At 57.5% G+C, this 18,719-nt stretch overlaps 1 protein-coding gene and 1 long non-coding RNA gene across 3 annotated transcripts; one reads left to right on the top strand and one right to left on the bottom strand.

Annotated features, from left to right (window-relative positions):
• Positions 1-273: 273 nt before the first annotated feature.
• SEMA4A (semaphorin 4A) lies at positions 274-17,365 on the bottom strand. Its single transcript, XM_008696560.2, has 15 exons — positions 17,241-17,365; positions 16,120-16,281; positions 14,450-14,610; positions 13,460-13,522; positions 13,106-13,204; positions 12,778-12,883; positions 11,895-12,011; positions 11,486-11,610; positions 11,169-11,341; positions 10,034-10,184; positions 4,104-4,284; positions 2,522-2,640; positions 2,280-2,437; positions 1,897-1,997; positions 274-1,545 (listed from the first exon to the last, which is right to left on the bottom strand). Exons 1-15 carry the CDS (start codon positions 17,266-17,268, stop codon positions 953-955), a joined length of 2,337 nt encoding a protein of 778 aa, XP_008694782.2. The 5' UTR covers positions 17,269-17,365; the 3' UTR covers positions 274-952.
• Positions 15,949-18,485, top strand: LOC121103924. Of its 2 annotated transcripts, none has more exons than XR_005836207.1 (2): positions 15,949-16,126; positions 17,277-18,485. It is a non-coding gene; the product is annotated as an uncharacterized LOC121103924 (long non-coding RNA). The 2 variants fall into 2 exon arrangements; XR_005836208.1 differs by lacking the exon at positions 15,949-16,126 and adding an exon at positions 16,172-16,311.
• The last annotated feature ends 234 nt before the right edge of the window (positions 18,486-18,719 follow it).

Raw genomic sequence — 18,719 nt, 5'->3', positions numbered from 1 at the left:
AGAGTGGACACCACCTGCGGCCGTGGGGAAGGGGAGCGGGGACGGCGGAGACAGCAGCTATGGGAATAGGAGCAGCATGGCGGGTCGCGACGGAGGGACGAGGAAAGGGCTGCGGGGCTGGTTCTGAGTGGGCAGCTGACAGGGCAGAAGAGGTGGACTGCCACCGCCCCGCAAACCCGGCGCTGCTCCCCGCTGGGGCCCTCCGGCTGCCGCTCCCTTCCACTCCGTGGCCCCCCCTGCAGTATTCTACTCCGACGGAAACAGCACCATTCGTGAGCTTTGTCTTTTTAATAAAAAATAAATTGTCTGTGACAAGCGGTTTTCTGAATCCCAAAATAAAGGAAAGGGGAGAGGAGAGAGATCAAGAGGTCAGCCAGAGTAGAGGAGGGAACAAGGCTCAGATTGCCCCTGTCCTTCCAGCCACAGCAGGGAGCTGAAGCAAGAAGGAAGGTGGCCAGACCTCCAGAAAGACTTCCGGGGCGTCAGCGGTACACAGCTGACAAGGGGAGCAGGAGGAGGCAGCTCCCAGCAGGGCCCCGGGAGAGCGGAGCCTTGGTGTCCGTGGTGCTGCTGCCCCCAGGGGTCTCCAGGCCGCGGTGTGCTGTCTGGTTTGTAACCACAGGGGCCTGGAACAGTCGTGTGTTTTAGGGGCTCCTGGAACAGTAGTTTCTGGAGGATCTTGGAATGGCCAGAGCTGAAGGATCCGCTCTAGGTCTTCTTATCCGGTCAAGGTCCGGGACAGCCCGTTGGAGAGCCCATGGATGCAGCAGAGGGGAGGCCCCCAGGGGGTCAGGCCGCTGTGTCCAGCCCCGCTGAGGGCCGTGGTGGCATGGCAGGAAGGTGGTGTTTTGTGCTCCTCCCCTGTCCTCAGGGCTGCACTGCCCCAGTCCCCCCAGCCAGCATGGCCGGGCGCCCCGCCCTATCCTACATAGCCCCAGCCTGGGCCCAGAGTTCAAGCCATCTCAGTGCCCAGGCGGCTGCTGTCAGCGTCCACATCACTGGCGGAGGTCCTGTGTTCCTTGGGAGGCTGGAGGTGCTGGTCCCGGCTCAGGGGGGCCTTCTCCCCCGGGGGCAGGGTCCCGCAGCCCTGCACCTTGCCCCGGGCTCGGAGAGCCCCCAGTGGGGAGGCAAGGAGGAGGAGGAGGGCTCCTGAAAGCACTAAGGCCAGGAGCACAGTGACTGTGAGGAAGTGGGGCCAGTAGGACCGCTGGCCAGCCAGAGCGGCCCCGCCACCAACCCTGGTCAGTGGGGCCTCCACACGCTCCCGGGGAATGCCCGCCAGCTCGGGGTCCAGGGCCAGGGTCTGATCCTGGCTGTGCACCCAGTAGGAGACCACAGGGTATGAGAAGCCCTTCTCCGTGGCCCAGCACTGGTACAGGCCCCCCACCCCCCCCTGAAGCAGCAGCACCAGAGAGCCGTTGTAGACCGCCGAAGAGGCTTCTGGGATCTTGGCTGTGCCGTGACTCCAGCGGTAAGAGGCCAGGGCCGAGAGGTGGGGGCAGGGGAGCTCCAGGATGGAGTTGGGGACAGCCAGGACTTCTTTAACTGGAGAGGAAGGAAGGGGAAACGGTTCAGGGAGGGGGGGCAGGAGGGCAGGAAGTCTCCTGACATTTGGACCCTGACCCCCCTCCAGCTTCCAGTTCTGCTCCCAAACTCAACTCTGACCCCTCGTCTCTCCAGTCTGGACCCCAGACCAACCTTGGTCCATCGGACTCCAACTCTGACACCAAAACAGACTTCAGCCTCAATCCTGAATCCCAGCTTGGAATTCCTATCCTCCCTCCCAAAGCCAGGACTCAAATCCGTCCCAGGTCTGGGTGTCCAGCTCTCAACCCGGGCAGGCGCTGGGGGAACACCCACGTGAGCCTTCCCCCCACCCCCTGGTTCCACACTCACTGATTTGGGGGCGGCTCTGAGGCTGGTGGCTCCTGCCCACGGGGCCAGTGGCGCATGCCCACCCTGGATTCCCTCGCTCTGTGTCCTGTCTCCAGGACTTCCTGAGAAGACAGGGAAAGCAAACTTCAAACCTTGAAACAGACCGAAGTGGGAAGAGTTGGGGGCGATGGGGGGCAGGGCAGAGAAGAGGCAGGTAAACACAGGCGGGCTGGGGCAGCTTCCAGACTGCTCTCTGTAACCCAATCCCAGGGGAGCCTCTGCCACAGGAGGGAGATTCTGGGAGGGACAGTGCTGGTCGCCCCTGGAGAGAGGAAGAGCCCCACATGTTGGGTAAGAAGGTCCCGGTGGGCCCGCCTCCACTGCAGGCCAGGACGGGCACTCACGGGATGGGGGTGGGCAGGAGGCGGCAGGTTCCAGACTCAGGGTCCCAGGCACAGTGGGGGTCCTGGGCAAGGACACAGTCCACACAGCTCTCATAGACACTACAGTTGGCTCGGGGAACCCTCCAGATGCCCCCTGAGAAGCCCGCAAACACTGCGCCCTGGAAAAGAGAGGGAGAGTGACCTCTCCACACCCAGTAAGGACCCAGCACCAAGCCCCGCCTCATCAGAGGGCCCCTTGTCACCTGCTCAGGGGCCAGCAGCAGGTTGCGGACAGGTTCAGGGTCGGGGAACAGCTGGATCTCCTCCACCAGATGAGCACTGCTGTCCCCACTGACCACAGCCTTGTGGAGGGCCCCTGTGGCTATGGAGAGACAGAGAGCAGAGACTGTCACCTCCTGCACGGACCCCTCGCACGCGCTCGGCCTCTGACTCCAGACTCACTCCTTCAGAAAGAACCACACGCAGACTCAGGTTGGGCAGGCCGTTCCCTCTACACCGTGGAGCTGACAGGAATTGTGTGATAAGTGGCTTGGAACCCCATTGCTCCTCTGTCTTTCCTTTGCAAGAACCCAGCCCACTCCTCCACGGACTTGGGGCAGGGGACAGCAGAGTGCTTCTGTAGAAACGCCATCAGCATCCACCCTCACCTCCAAGTGTCCCCTATCCAAGGCGCGGCAGTGAGGTCCGCACTCACCACCCTGTTCGAAACTGCCACCTCTCCAGCCGGCATTCGGGGTCCGCCCTCCCTCAGAATCAACTTCTAATCTCCTCACACTAAGTCCTCGGCTCCTGTGCTACGCTCACTGTCTCCGTGCACCCGCAGGCCCTACGCTCACTGTCTCCATGCACCCACAGGCACCGAGATTTGCCGGTTGCTCTCTGCTGCAACGCACCACGTGCGCAGCAGACACAGTGGCTGGAAACATGTCCTGGAAGGATCGGCGCACCTGTGGCTTTCTTCCTCGGAAGCTCAAGGTCATTCACCCCCATCAGGCCCTCAGTACCCATGTCTGGCCATCTTCCACACTCCCTCGCTGACCCTCTCTCCTTTCCACCATGACTTTTAAATCTACCCCTTTCTCCTCACACCTCTCCTCTTTCCACCCCGTCATTCCCAGCCCGAAACCCTGTGTCCGTCTCCTGCACGAACACGAAAGCCTGCCCAAAACAGCTGCCTCTGCTTCCTGCCGGACACCCACCCAGCCGTACGGTCTTCTATTCCTTCACCCCCATCCCAGCGTGGGGGCTGCCCCCCACCTATGTCCTGGACTCTGGCTTCCCGCTACCTCTGCAACTTCCCCTGCCAGCTCCTGGCCTGCCCATTTCTTCACCGTCCGCCTCTCTCCTGGAGCCTGAGGACCTTCCCATCTTAAAAAAAAAAAAAAAAAAAAAAGCATGCTGGGGGGACCCCACCTCTTCCTCAAGTCATCCCCTCCCCGCTTCCCCTCCACAGCCAACTTCCTGAAGGAGTGCCCCCACCCTGGCTGCTCCCAGCCGCCCACCACCTGCCCATTCTTCACAGCTCTAACGTGGCTCTAACGTGGCTTCTCCGGGAGACAAACAGCTCCTGCTAAGGCCACCAAAGTCCCCCGTGTTCCTGTGCCCATCTCCCCCTCCAGACTCAAAGCTCAGAAAGGATGGAGACTGGCTGTTGGGTAACCCCACTGTATTCTTAGAGCCTAGCAGGGCACCAGGCACATAGTAGGTGCTCAGGAAGCATCTGTGGAATGAAAGCGTGAGTGAACGAAGCCCGAGGTTTCCCTCCGCACCCTGAGCGGCCGTCCTCGCTTGGTCACGGTGGGACGTCTGGAGCCCTTTACTCACCGGTGCCCAGGTACAGGACCAGGTGGCCGTGCCCATCGACGCCCTGGGCTATCTCCACCGCAAGCCTCGTGTACTCCACGCCAGACTTCACCAGCAGGGGTGTCCCCACCACCTGCTCATCCATCAGGAAATGGTCCTTCATGAAGGTCAAGGCTTTATCAGAGGAGGGGCCCACGGAGCACTGAAGGGGGAAGGAGACGCGTCGGGTCAGCGCCGTCTCCCGCAAGCTCAGCACGGGCTGTCCCCACACACACTGGTCCAGCCCGCCGGGCCCCCCTCAAGGCACCGCTCATCTCAGGAGGCGCTTGAAGCTCTGGGGCTGCCTGGGATTCCAGGCTCTGCACACAGGCCCACGTACCAGCAGCTTGCCGTGCGGAGGAGAAGGGCAAGGACGAGGAGAATAATCAGAACAGTGCATGACATCAGTAAGAACTCAGGAAATGTTCGCTCTTGTCGCTCTCCCGTCCTTGGTGCCTGCGCCAGGGGTGCCTGGCAGCCGCGGGCAGTAGGATGGGGGCGATGCACGCACGTCAGTAGACCCAGGCTTGCTCAGCACAAGCCCCGGCACACAGTTGGTGCCCAATAAATGTTTGCTGAGTCAGTGACTGAATGACGGATGTCACAAAAAGGGGTCGTGTCACATGAACCAGCTGCAAGAGTCTGGCGGAGCCCCTTCTCCATTCTGGGCCTCCTTTTTCTCACCATAAAACGGGGGGGGGGCAGTGGACAGGGGGTGGGCTGGCTGTTCTCTGAAGGCCCTGCCGACACCAGCGTGCTGTGTCCTGATCTCGGTCAGGATCCTTGTCCTCCACACCGCAGGGCGCTATCTCAGGGCCAGCCCCACTCCGCCACTGTGTCCTCAAACAAGTTACTCGCCCCCCCCGCCACGTGAGCTCCCATTTCCTCATCGGCCACGTGAGGTAATAACATCTGTATTTCATTCTGATGCCAGAATGAGCACGTGCACCTGCCCTCACTTCCTCCCCCCAGAGAGGGGGGCATGGCAGGGGGCGGGGAGCAAAGGCAGCCACAGGGGGAGGGCTGGAAAGCAAATGAACAAACCTGGTAAAAGATTTAGCAGGAAAAAGAAAAGAAAAGAATCTTCTTAAGCCAGCCCCGGGGTAGCCAAAACTATCTGATTCACATGGCAGAATTCCTAAAAACATGAAGAGCGGCCTGGCCACCTCTGGAAGTGGGAAGGGCAGGGCTGCGTCAGGAGAGGTCTGGAAGTCTGTGCTGGGGCAGGCTGGGCTCCCGCACCTCTGCACGTGGTGGGGGGGGGCCCTGCAGGGCCTGGCCCAGGACGGGAGGCTCGTTCTCCGGAGACCGGAAGCAGCGGGCACAGCGCGGAAAGCAGGGGGTGAAGGCGCAGTGCATGTGGGGACGCGTTCCCCTCCCCCCTCCGGCCCCCCAGTGCCAACAGCCGGGCCGTCTCCCTCCAAGCACGAGGCTGGAAGAGGGCTCCAAAAACTGACCGGTAAGACCCGATGATACTGACACCGAGGAGCCCCGAGAAAACCGCACAGCCAGGCCACCTTCCGTGGGGCAACAGGGAGCCCACGCCGAGTAGCCACATCCTGGGATGCAGCTTCCAGACAGCCGCACGATCCCCACTCTTAAATGTGAGCAGAGAGCCCGGGGCCACCAGAGTCAGTTAAACCATGAACACAAAAGAGACCAAAACAAACCAATGGAAAAAAACAAACAAAAAGCTAAATGAGGGGCGCCTGGGTGGCTCAGTTGGTTAAGTGTCTGCCTTCAGCTCAGGTCATGATCCCAGGGTCCTGGGATCAAATCCCTGCATCGTGCTCCCTGCTCAGTGGGGAGTCTGCTTCTCCCTCTCCCTCTGCCCCCTGCTTGTGCTCGCTCGCTCGCTCTGGCATATACATAAAGAAAATCTTAAAAAAAAAAAAAGAAGAAGAGGACGACAAGGGAACATACAGATTAAAAGAGACTTAAGAGAACGACAAATCTAAGGGGCGCCTGGCCGGCTCACTCTGTCGAGTGTGCCACTCTTGATCTCGGGGCCATGAGTTCAAGCCCCATGTTGGGTGTAGAGATTACTTAAATAAATAAACTTAAAAAAAGAAAGAAAGAAAGAAAAGCTAACCCAAACTTATACATCTTACTTAGATTTTGATTCAAGTAAACTGGATTTTGGGGCATTTGGACGGCTCAATCCGTTAAGCATCTGCCTTGAGCTCAGGTCACGATCCCAGGGTCCTGGGATCAAGCCCCACATCGGGCTTCCCGCTCAGTGGGGAGCCTGCTTCTCTCTCTCTTCCCCAATCATGCTCTCTCTCACTCTCTCTCTCTCTGAAATAAATAAATAAAATATTTTTAAAAAACCAAATAAACTGTATTTTAAACAACTCTTATGACATCTTCGAGACCATTAGAAATTTGAATACTAAATGCATATTAAAGAATTATTCATTTTTATGGTGTGAAGTGGTCCTATGGCTATTTTTTTCAAGCCCTTATCTTTTGGAGATACGAAAATATTTATGGATGATATAGTGGGTTGATTGGTGCCCCCCATACATCTATCTGAAACCTGTGAATGTGATTTTGTTTGCAAAAAGGGTCTTTGTAGATATAATTAAAAATCTTGAGATGAGCTCATTCTGAATTACGATGCACTCCAAATCCAGCGTCCTCATGAGAAGTGAAGGACACATACAGAGGAGGAGGCAAAGGGATGACAAGACTGGAGTGGTTGGGGTGTCGACAAGCCAAGAACACCAAGGAGTGCCAGCTGCCAACAGAAACCGGGGGAGAAGGAGGGACGCATCCTCCCCGAGACCCTCCACCCTGCCGGTGCTCTGGCATCCACCTCCTGGCCTCCAGCCTGCAGAAGGACACATGTGTGTTGTCTGAAGCCAGGAGGCTTGTGGTCGTTTGTTACGGCAGCCTTACTACACTGATGCAGAGAAGATACCATGTCCAGAATCTGCTCCAAATCACCGGCGATGGCGGAAAGCGTATGGCGGAGACAGTTTGCTTGGCTACGCGTCAAGCTGGCTGGTGGGTATACGGAGGTGCCTTACACTACTCTATTTTGTATACATGTGTGACGTTCTCTATAACAATATTTTTTCTTTCCATTTTTATTTGATGTTTCCAAATATTTAAGAAGATCAAGATTCATATGTAAATTATCTCAAATGAGACCTTTCAAAGCAATTTAGAGCATATACAGCAATCATCCCCCCTTCAGTTTTGCTGCTTTTATGAAATATTTATTTATTTATTTATGTGAGAGAGAGAGAGAGAGAGAGACAGCGGGGGGGGGGGCAAAGGGAGAGGGAGGGAGAGAATCTCAAGCAAAGTCCCCACTGACTGTGGAGCCCAACGCGGGGCTTGATCTCAAGACCCTGAGATCACGACCTGAGCTGAAACCAAGAGTCAGACGCTCAACCGACTGAGCCCCTCAGGGGGCCCCCTGTTTTGCTGCTTTATACAACCGTGTGACCAATGGAAATGGAAAGTGAGTGGCACAAGCCTGGTCAGAAAACGTCACCTGTTAAAATAACAACAAACTATAGTAGAACATTTTTATAAAAGAGATATTCAACGCTCAAAAAGGGGCGTCTGGGTGGCTCAGGCAGTTAGACATCTGCCTTTAGGCCGGTGTCCTGGGATCGAGCCCCGCATCAGGGTCCCTGCCCAGCAGAGAGCTCCTTCTCCTTCTCCCTCTGCTGCTCCCCCTGCTTGTGAGCACGCTCTCTCTGTCTCTGTCTCTGTCTCTCTCTGTCAAATAAATAAATAAAATCTTTTTAAAAAAGCTAAAAAACTAGGAAATTAAATATTTTAGCAAGAATTAAAAATCTGATAGAAGGATTCAAAGATAAAATCGAGATACTCTCCCAGAAAGTAGGACGAAACTGAAGGCTGGGGAAACTGGCCGGGATTGAAAGAGGGAGCGGACGGGTCCAGGAGGCCCAGTAAGAAGTGAGAAAACATCCTAATGTGAGAGTCTGCTCCATGAGGGAAGGGACTTCTGTCGACTTCATTCACTGCTCTGTCCCCCAGAGCTTGGAAGAATGGCAGGCAGCCTCGAAAAATATTTGTTAAGTGAAAAGATAATAGGAGGAGATTGTTCAAAGAAACTGCAGACTGAAGGAACTCAACTTCCAGGCTGAAGGGGCAGGTTGGACATCCAGCACAGTAAATGAACAGAGTCCCATCGAAGAGCAATACCGTGAAATTTCAGAACAGCTAGGGACAAAGAAAAGGCACTACGAGATTTCAGTGAGAACGGGGACTTTCAGAGACTTAAGAATCGGAAGAACTCTGAACTTCCATTCCCCGGAAGACAACAGGGCAAGCCTTCAAAGTTTTGCAGGAAGATTGTTTCTAGTCTAGAATCACATGCACATATCAAACTATCAAATGTGAAAGTAGAATAAAGACATTTTCAGACATTGTCTCAAGAAATGTACCTGCCATGTATCTCTTTCCAGGAATCTACGGAGGCTCTGCTAAAATAAGTTGGTAAGGAAAAGGGGCGCCTGGAGGGCTCAGTCGCGAGAGCGTGTGACTCTTAATCTCAGGGTTGTGAGTTTGAGCCACACTGGGTGTAGAGATTACTTAAAAATAAAAATCTTTAAAAAATAGTAAAAAAAAAAAAAAAAAAAAAGAAAGAAAAGAAAAAAGAGGAAGCCATGGGATGTAAGAAACACGAGAACGTCATGGAGAGATACAAAGGAAATACCCAGAATGACGAGAAGGGAAATTCCAGGATGGCAGCAGCGCCCGGGGCCGAGGGGCCACCGGTCCAGACTTCAGCAGACAGCAAACATCTCCAGGAAGATGAAACCGTTAGAATGCCTAACAGATCTGTCTTCAGAACAGATGCAGATCGCTGAGGAAGAGTCTGGGGTTGAATTAATGATAAGAGCTTAGAAAACAAAGCAAGCCAAAAAAAAAAAAAAGGGAAAAAGAAAATTAAGAAAGAAAAAGAAGGGGAATAAAAGACAGAAAAAGAGATAATTACTAACCCCAGGGAAATTTTTAAACTATGCAAAAAGGAAAAGTAATCGGGGCCTGCTCCCTGACTCAGCTGTGCATAAGAGTCCTAATATAAATACTATTCTAACCAAAATCATTATAAAACCATGTTGGGAGATGAGGGGTGGGTGTGCTGGTAAAGCAGTTCTGGGGTGGGGGTCGGGGAGCCCTGACGTGTCATGTTCGCTGACAGCCGTGGCACGTACTCCCACCATGGCTGGTCTCAGGCCAGCAGCATCATGTCAGCACACACGAATCTGGAAAGAGATGCCCCAAAACAGTTCCTGCTGGTTGCTACAGGCCAGCTCCAGCACATATATAATTGGGTGGGGGTGGGGGGCACAGGTGAATCCTCACCATTCAGAATGGGAATTCAATAGCTCCTGCCCGAAACGGAAACATCCAGAGTAGCAATAAAAGTAGTAATAAAAGGGTGTTAGAGATTTGGAGATAAATACAAAAAGCATCAGCTAAAAGAGTTGAAGGTGCTTGTCCCTGTAGAGAGGGTAAAGTGTAGGACAGGGCCTCGGGCTGGTTTTGGTTACTAACTGCGCAGATCTGTGGGATTCTGTAAATGGTGGTCATACGCAACTCTGATGGAAATACAAAAGTAAGAAATGCAGAAGAAGCTGCCCAGGCAGTCCTCGCCCAGCCCATGCCCTTGTTTCCCCAGTGATACACCCAGGTACTTGACGTGCACTTAGCGGAGGGGGGCTTCTCTGTGTGCAGGATGGGCTGGACACGCGTGGAATGTGGGCCACCGGAGCACATGTGTATCTGAGCAGACAGGACTGGCTAGGGCAGGGAGCACTAACATTTACTGGACATTTATTGTGCCGTGACAGGTACTCTGATATGTGGGGTATGTGTGTATCAGTGGGGGCGGAGTGTTGCTCAGTGTTGGGGGTGGTACTCACGCTGCCCGGCCGGGGACTGATCTCAGGGACCCCATAAGTAGTCCAACGTGAAGTCTCTTTGTTCAACTCCTTGTACTTCCCCTCAAAGACACGCTTGATGTCCTTGAGGGAGAAGGCACAGACAGCAGAGCTCCTGGTCCCACCGATCTGCCTGGGGACAGCCAGAGGGGACATGGTCATCTCCTCTGCTCTACCATGAAATTTCCCCTCCAGCCCTAGCCCCCCCTTGTGAAAAGGCCCGGGAGGGCAGGAGTGTGGAGGGCTGGGTTGGCCTACTGCTACGTACTTTTCCCCCAGCTGTGGTGATAAGGGCTAGGAGAGCCCCTGACTCTGGCCCGTCTTAGGATTATCCTTAAGGACAATTAATTGGGGCTCGGGCCTTGGGGCAGCTCCTGCCTGTCTTGACCAGGCGGGACTGTAGCCATAGGAGGGGCAGTGTAACCAGCTCCGACAGGCTCCAGATGATGCCCTGCTCCTTTGGGCCCCCTGGATTCCTGACCCTCAGACAACCAACCAGAGCCTATGAGGCTACTTTTATTCCTTCAGCCCTGGTCTGTGGAGACAGGTTTCTCTTGTTCTCTTTAACCTGATTGTGGCACACACCATGTTCTCCATTATAGATGCCACTGATACCAGCCCCTGCTTACAGCAGATCTTTGGTACCTGACACATTGTCAGCAGACACCTGAACACTGTGGGGCCAGATTACAGCCAATCAATGAACTTTTCTCAGCCTCCACGCCATGACTATTTTTATCTTAGTGACACTGATGGTGTTCCCCTCTTTGCTCTGGCCATTGGGAAGCTCAGAGCTAAATTGCAACCAGCAACCCAACACTGCATAAATGACAAACATTTGTGATGTGCTGACCCTATTCCTGCCTCTTACTCTCCTTTTACTCCCATTTCCTTATCTGTTTGACTTAATCTGATCTCAATGTTTGCCTTCCATAAGCTGCCTTCTATCGGCGGATATAAAGGAGTAAGCTTTATTTTTCCCATCTACACGAAGGTCATAAGTCAGATTCCTGGGACGTGGTGACGGTCACATGCATTCCTAGGGGAAGTGCCTGGACTGAACGCTCTGGGACCCATGACCCGTGTGCAGCCCCCGCGTCCCCGCCGCGCTGCTCACCACTGAGAGCTGAAGGTCGCGTAGACGCGGGGCTCAGCGGAGGCAGCTGCGGGCAGCAGGACGGCGTGGCGGATGACGTTGAAGGGCAGCTGCCCGGGCTGCGTGCACAGCAGCTGGGCCTTCAGGAAGGTGGTCCACTTCTTCTGCAGCAGCTTGTCCCCGCCCACGTCGTTCTGGGACCCAGGGGCGGAGTCAGGGACGCTCCTCCCGCCGCTCCCGCCCCGCTCCCATTGGGCCCTGGGCGCTCGGCCGCGCCTCTGCCACCTCCCCATTGGCTCCCCCATGGCCAGCCCCGCCCCCCGGCCCTGGCCACGGACCTTGCACACTCTGGCCACCCGCGAAGTGTGGAGCTTCTCGAAGAACTCGAACTCGCTAGCTGTCTCCTCGAAGAAGAAGTAGACGAACTGGGTCGAAGGGATGGCTGCCACGAAGGAGGCGTCCGCTGCGGGGCGGGACACATAGGCTTAGGGTTGGGACACCCTGGGGCTGGTTCTGCAACCGCTGGCCGGCCGACGGGATGCCCCGCGGCTAGCGGGGGGTGGCCCTGGGGGCGCCTGGTCCTGTCGCTTCACGGGGGCGGGAACTGCACCCCCCGCCCCGAACAGGGCCGCCTGGCACAGAACGGGCTCTGCACGGAGGACGGCGGAGTGCGGGAACCCCGGCTCTCGGGCCGGGTCTCCATGCTAGGGGCAGGGCCAGACCTGTGCTGGGGGCTCGGGTCCTTACGCTGCAGCCAGCGGAGGAAATTGTCGGTCTTGAGGACAGGCTGGGGTCCCAGCGTGCGGATCAGGATGGGCTCGCTGCCCAGGAAGTTGTTCATGGTGCCAGAATAGAGCATCCCATCTATGGGAGAGGGCGGGAGGCCTCCTCGTTGGGGGGTGCCTCTGTCCTCCTCAGACCTGCCTCTGACTCGGGTCAGCACCCACGTCGGTCTCCAGCCCCCTTCCTCTGCCCTCCACCTTCCTGTGGCGCCCCTAGCCCAGCCGGCAGCCCCCACTGAGCGCCACGGTTGAGGAACCCTGGGGCAGGGAAGAGCCACCCCTCCTGCCCTTCTGCGTGCTGGCCTCTTCCAGCCTTTCTCTGGCTGCTCCCTCCCACACCCAGCTGAACCACCTGCCTAACAGAATCCCTCTCTCTTCCCTAAAGGTGGCTGTGGGTTCTGCTTCCACACCTCAGTCCCACCCTTCTCTTCCTGGAACATCTTCCCTGCACATCTACCTATCGTTCAAGGCCCCACTCAAAAACCAAAGGCCACCTCGCCCAGGAAGCTGGGGAGGGGGGGGGGTCTGTCATGATTTGTGTCTGGGACGGCACAGACGGTGATTTCTCTGTAACCTCTACAGAACAAATGGCCAAACCTCGGGCCTCCTCTCTGCCCAAGACCCTTCCCAGGCCCTCTTGCCTATGTGAACCTCTCTCTACCGACCTCCCTCACGTCCTTTGTGGCAACTTGAGCAGGAGCCGGTGGTTGGGTGCCGAGTCTCCCTCTGGTCTGGTGCTCAGAGGCTCCTGGCTTCCCCTCCCTCTGTCCCCTGCCTTTCAGGAACTGTCGGCTTCCATATTTCACAGAACGACCCAGAAAAGCGGATGCTGGGAACCCGATACTCACCTGCCAAGACAGCCGTGTGCTTATGGGCAGGGTCAAAAGGGCTTTGGCCTTTTCCCTCCACAACCTTGTCCTCGGAGATGGGCAACAGGTAGGAATCTCGGAGTTCCTAAAGGGGGGGAGAGGCTGGGGGCCAGAACGCCAGAGTCTCATGTCTGGGAAATGAGGGGCGTGAGGGAGGGAGAGGGACGTGGAGGGGAACTGGGGCCAGGAAGCTCACAAGGGTCCCGCATCCGGAAGATCAGGGTTTTCCAGAGCTACAGAGGTTGGGCTGGGAGTAGGTGTGAGAAGGGGTGCCTTGGGTGTGCGCACTGGGTGCCCCGGAACTCACAATGAAGGTACAAGCAGGGCTGAAGGCGAAGGTGCCGCAGCCGTACAGGTGGGTGGCGTTGAAAGAGACCAGGACACGGATAAAGTTGAAGCACTGTGTCTGGGAAGACAGAGAATCCAGGTGTCCGGCCACTTGCCCCACACACCCGAGCCTCACGGGCTGCCCCCCTTCCTGGGGTGGGGGGGAGGGCCCAGAATTGCTGCGGCGGCCTCTGGACGTCCTCACAGAACGTGATGCAGGCAGTGACCATGGAAAGAAGCCTCCTCCGCTGCCTGCCCGACCTGACGTCATCCAGTGCCGGCCTGAGGGTGCGGGTTCCGCACCCAGAGCCCCTAAACCCCCACCTCCACTTACCTCATTGCTCTTCTTCTTAAAGGCACATTCGGTCTTTTTTCGGTCGCTGGCCGGCCACGGTATCTGCAGTGGGGGTCGGGAGGGAGAGGATGTGAGGTCTTCTGCTCTACTCTGACCACTGTCCTCTCCTTGGGCCTGGTGGGAAGCTGCCAGCAGGCACGGTGCTCAGTGACATGCTGCTGAGCCACGGTAACGTCAGTCTGCGACCATGGCTGCGACTCTGAGGGTCCGGGCGTGCAGGAGCCGCAGCTCTATGGGAGAATGCGCCCTCCGGAGCCAGACCTGAGTTCGAATCCAGACCCAGCCGCTTACTGGTTGAGAGGTCCTGGCCAATTGCACAAGCTTCCGGAGGGCACAACCAGGAGCATTTGTAAAGCACCTTAATGCAGTGCATGCTACATAGACCAGCGGGTGACAAAACCACATGTTTCCTGGGGAAATTGTTTAAAATGGCAGTTCCTGGCTCGCACCTCAGAGAGTCTGCATTTTCAGCCGGCATCCCATACGCGCGGGTGGCCCGCAGACCACACACTGAGAGACACGACGACAAGGGAGATGCTCAGTAATTACTACCCCCTCCTTTCCTTCCTCCCCCTTTCTTCCTCACATTATTCCCACCAGTAGGATGACTACCATTTAATACAGAAGCTTCAGTGATTTCCACCAGTGGGTGGCTATCATATTATTGATATAATTTGAGTTCATGTTTCTGTCCTGTGTCAGTGATTTCCGTATCAGCCATTTTAGCAAATTAATATTATTCCACCGGGATGCGTGATACCAGCAAGTAGTGAGGCCACTATGGTATTTCTTATCTGCTCTACGGACTAGATACACGTAGCAGGAGCTGCTGATTCCCGCCTCTTAGAGCTGACAGCGCTTGGGCAGCGAGTCATGCGAGGGCAGGCCAGCTCGGAGCAGCAGCAGCAACCCCCCCCAGCAGGCACCACCCCCCCCCCCGGTGCGCACCCTCCGTCCCCACCTCCTCACCATGTTCTTCAGCTTTGGCACCCCTGGGTCCTGGATATCCAAGGCCAGAATGGCCTCTCGAGCCCCCACGTAGAGAGTGCCTCCGTCACCACTCAAGAGCAGAGTGTCAAAATCCTGGAGGCCCTTCTGGTGGAAGAGGCTGAGAGCCCTGCGCCCGTCACCTGTTGGGAAGTGATGAGAAGGGCTGACCTGACCGATGAGGCATGGGTGGGTGGGCAGCTGATTTGGGAGGTCAAGATGGGGGAGGGGAGGGGTTGGCAGAGTGTGCTCCCCCAGCCTTGGCCGCGGGACCCACTCTCCATCAGCAGCTCCCCTTCAGCCCCCCCACCCCCACCCCCCGCTGGCGGGATAGGAGCTTTGTGTTGAGCCCGCAGTGGAGGGAAGAGGCAGCCAGAGACAGCATAATGACAGCCTGGGATTGGGGGAAGGTGGCCTGCACCCAAGAGGCAGACAAAGGGACAGGAAATAGAGGCACATGGACACTCTTCCAGGCCTGGGGGGCTATGGGGGCAGGGGGAGGATGTGCTGGTCCTCCCCCAGGGAGGAGCAGGGGGAGCAGAAAGCAGACAGACAGACAGGAAGATACTGGGAGCCACAGACAGGTCCGCGCGTCCAGGCAGCTGTGGGTTGTACGGTCACACTCACCCACCCCCCTTCCCCTCCTCTAGCAGGAAACTTTGACCACTAGAACCACTGCCATAGGCTGAGCAGAGGGGACACAGATGTCTTCAAAGGACCCCGTGGGCATGCCTGGATGTCACCTGGGCGGGGGAGGTGAGGTGGTTCCGGGAGGGGCTGTGGGTGCGCTCCTGTCCCGCTGGGGACAAGCTGCTCCGTCCTTTCGTGGGCACATTTGCACCTCAGCCCTAGTTAGGGGACCGCCCAGCTAAGCGTTACCTTTGGAAGCTCTAACAATCTCAGGACCGAAAGGAGAAGCTGGCAGGTGCTGCAAGGGGTGGCCTCCCCCAGAGCTGTGTGAGCCCCTCGCTCACTAAACTGACCACCCTTAGCACTGCTGGCTGCTCCTCTGTCTCCCCCCTCAGGCCTGTGAGGCCCTGAGCAGGGTTGAGTCTTGTCTTTGTTGGTAATTCCAGCACCCAACACAGATGATCAGGAGACCCTGTGCCCACACCCCTGCAGGGCCCAAGTCCTCCCCTGAGCCTTCTTCCCGGACATGGGAGGGCCAGCGGCCCCCACAGCCTCAGCAAGAAACCAGCCGACAGCGTCCCAGGGACTATACCCCAGGGGGCGGCCCCGATTCTCTGACTCCTGTTGTCCACGGTACTGGACACGGTGTGGTCCAGCATGTTCCGTGTGGTTGTCCTGTGCCTGCCATGTCCTGGGCCTCCAGGTCCACAGATGACCTTCTAGCACCGGCCGTGGCTTTGGAGGTGCGTGGGGGCATAAAAGCAGTTAGGGGTCTGAAGTGCCCAGCTTGATGCCCACGCCGAGTAAGGAAGGAAAGGAAAATCACCGCCTCCGACAACCCCCCGCCTCTCCCTTCCCTCAGTCTTTCACCACACAGTTTCTTCACTCCTTCCTCAGTCTCTGGCGCCCCGACACCCGAGACTGCGATCTCCTCATGTCCCTCTTCTCCCCCTCTGCCTCGGTCTCTCCTTCCTCCGCCCCTCCCGCTCAGCGGTGGCCAGCACCGGGCCCCAGACACTCACCTGCACGGTACGTGATCCTGGGCAGGGGCTCCTGCCCACCACCCCTTGCAGTCAGCGGCAGAGCCAGAAACAGCTGGGAGAGGAGAAGGCCCAGGAGGCTCCAGGGGTCCTGGCCCGGGGCGAGGAGGGCCATGCTCGGCGGGAGGCTGTCACCAGATGGCTCTGGGGAAACAGGCACCAGGCACTCTCTGGGTGAGCCGTCCTCACCACATCCCCCCCAGGGACCAATGGGAGAGCCCCAGGCAGCAGAAGTGGGGGTGGGGTGGGGGTGCCGGGGAGGGGACAGTTTCCTTTGCAGAGTGCCCTCAGAGTCTCACTTCCATCACCCCCAGGCGCCAGCCAGCTGCCTCGCGCTCCCCTCTGGGTCGGAGACCTACCATCAGGCCTGTCCTTCTGATCTCTGGCCACCACTGGCCCCGCTCTGCCTTTTCTCTGGGGAGTCCTTCTTGCTGTCTACTCCTTTCCTTTCCTTCCCCACAGCCCAGAACCCAAACTACAGCCTGGCCCCGGGAAGGGGACTTTCTGGGGAGCAGATTCCTGCCCTTAACACGCAGGTTAATCGGACCCATCTCTGCCAGCACTTTCAGATCCATGGATACCCTGGTGCCCCACCCTCACCCCTGCACTCGGATGACCCAGGCGGGCCTGAGTCGGCCTGCTCTGACCTCTCCCCTCGCCCCAGCTGGGTGCATGTCTTTGATGCCCAGGCCTACCTGGGCCTCTCCTTGCAAGGAGGCGATAAGGGGCCAGGCAGGCTCCCAGCACTGCCCAGAGCCTCTGCAGTTGCCCCGCTCCCTGGGCTCTGTCTCCCTGGGTCGCAGCATCCCTGTCGCCAGGACCGTCAACCCCCAGCCACCCGCCTCATCCCACATACCCTTGAGCCACAGTGTAGACCCCCAGGGGGCCGGACTCTTGCGTAGAGGGGGTTCCCAAGCCCCAGAGGCAGGGGACGGAGGGCTCAGCCCGGCTGGGCCGGGAGCGCGGCCCTCCAGGTACCCATAGTGCCAGAGCCAGCACTGGGAGCTCTGGAAAACCAGAATTTCCACCTCTCGAGTCCTGACAGATCCCTGGCCTGGGCGGAAGTGGGGGTGGGGTGGGGCGGGCAATGAAAGGAGACTCGCCTTGGTCTCCCCTCCTCTCTCTCTCCATCCATCCAGAAAGTTGAAAAGGCCAGAAAGTTTCTGGGTCATGTCAGCCACCCCTCTGCCCTCCGTCATGCCACATCCCGTCTAACCAGCCCAGGAGTGACTTCCCTTGCTCAAGACACCGTCTTCTCTGTTCCTCTTTTGGCTCACCCACAAGACGAGGTCTCTTCACTGCTATGGACTCGGCAGTGCCTGCAGTGGTCTAACCTCCAAGCCTCCACTTCCAGCTGGGCCGCCGTCCTGGAAGACTGCAGCAGCTGCCTTAGGCTCTCGCCCGTGGCTGTGCTGACCAAATCCCTCCCGCAGCCTGGTCTCCGTCAGTCCCCGGGCAGCAGCAGGCCAGGCGGAGGCCCGGAACGTGTCCCATCTGAGCTCACACCTCTGGGACACGCCGCCGAGGCACCCAACGCGCCAGTGGTGGCTGCTCGCCTACCCCCAGAGGCCCCAGGGGGGAGCCTCATAATGCAGGGTTAATGAGGCATCTACATCGAGGGCTCACAACCTATAAAGTGGGTAGTTTCCGGCCCACTCAGCCCAAGACTGGCTGGCTGCTGGTTTAAGAGCACAGCCATCCCAGGGCTAACCTGACTCCAAACGGCGACCCAACTCCTCAGACGCCCGTTCCTCAGGCAGGGAGTCCTTCCTGTCCTGCCATCCCTCTGGCCACCGTGCAGCCCAGGTCCCTCCCTAGAATTCCCTGTCAGGGCCCCTCACCCTCTTTCCTTGTCCCTCTGCTCCCATTTTCCCTCCATTCCCCTGGGGGTTGGTCTCAGCCAGACAGCTCCTGACCACTGCGTCAGCTCTCCCAGACTTTCACGGAGGCTGGTGGCCAGGTCCTTGGGAGAAGCCGGGGGGGGGGGGCCAAGCCACTGGATAAAGTCTTTCAGAAGCTCAGAATCCCGGGAAACTCCCACCTGGACCCCACCTTCTGTGCCTCCCCAACTCCCAGCCCAGATTGGGACCTGCCCTGGCCCTGGGCCTCTCTGCTTGAACAGATTGGCTTATCTAGGTCACAGGGAGGAGTTCTGATGGGGGGGAAGTGGGGGAGGCAGCTCCAGCCCCACGCTCCCAGCCCGACACCCTGGAAGTTTCTTCCTCCTGGAAGTGTTAGATTCAACATGCCGGTCCTAGTTCCTCCTTCCCCAGAGACCCGGGCATTTTCCTTCTGGCCCAGGTCAACTTCTGAGCCCCTCCAGCCACATAAACAGTTTGCATTACTAAGCTTTGGTCCTGGAGAATTTCAGCAGCAAGCCCCACAGTAATCCCATTTCACAGGTGAGGAGAATGAAGCTCAGGGAGGCTACGCAGGAAGAAGCCAAGTGAGACTCAGATGTGCCTCACTCAAAAACAAATCCCTTGGCCACCCGGTGTCTGGGGGGTGCTTACTCCTGTGGCCCTTCCTTAGCTCTGAGCCACTGGCACAGGGAAGACAGCTCCGAGGTGGGGGCAGCAAGC

The sequence above is a fragment of the Ursus maritimus genome, unplaced genomic scaffold, assembly GCF_017311325.1.
Source record: "Ursus maritimus isolate PB19 unplaced genomic scaffold, ASM1731132v1 scaffold_2, whole genome shotgun sequence".
NCBI lineage: Eukaryota > Metazoa > Chordata > Mammalia > Carnivora > Ursidae > Ursus > Ursus maritimus.
This window is presented reverse-complemented; position numbering and strand designations above follow the sequence as displayed.

Excerpts from the sequence above, each read along its gene's own strand:
- SEMA4A (XM_008696560.2), bottom strand. The coding sequence starts at position 17,268 with ATGGAGAGAGAGAGGAGGGGAGACCAAG. Across the intron at positions 13,523-14,449 it reads TGCCAAAGCTGAAGAACATG|ATACCGTGGCCGGCCAGCGA; the intron begins GTGAGGAGGTGG and ends CCCCCACTGCAG. Across the intron at positions 1,546-1,896 it reads TCAGAGCCGCCCCCAAATCA|TTAAAGAAGTCCTGGCTGTC; the intron begins GTGAGTGTGGAA and ends CTTCCTCTCCAG.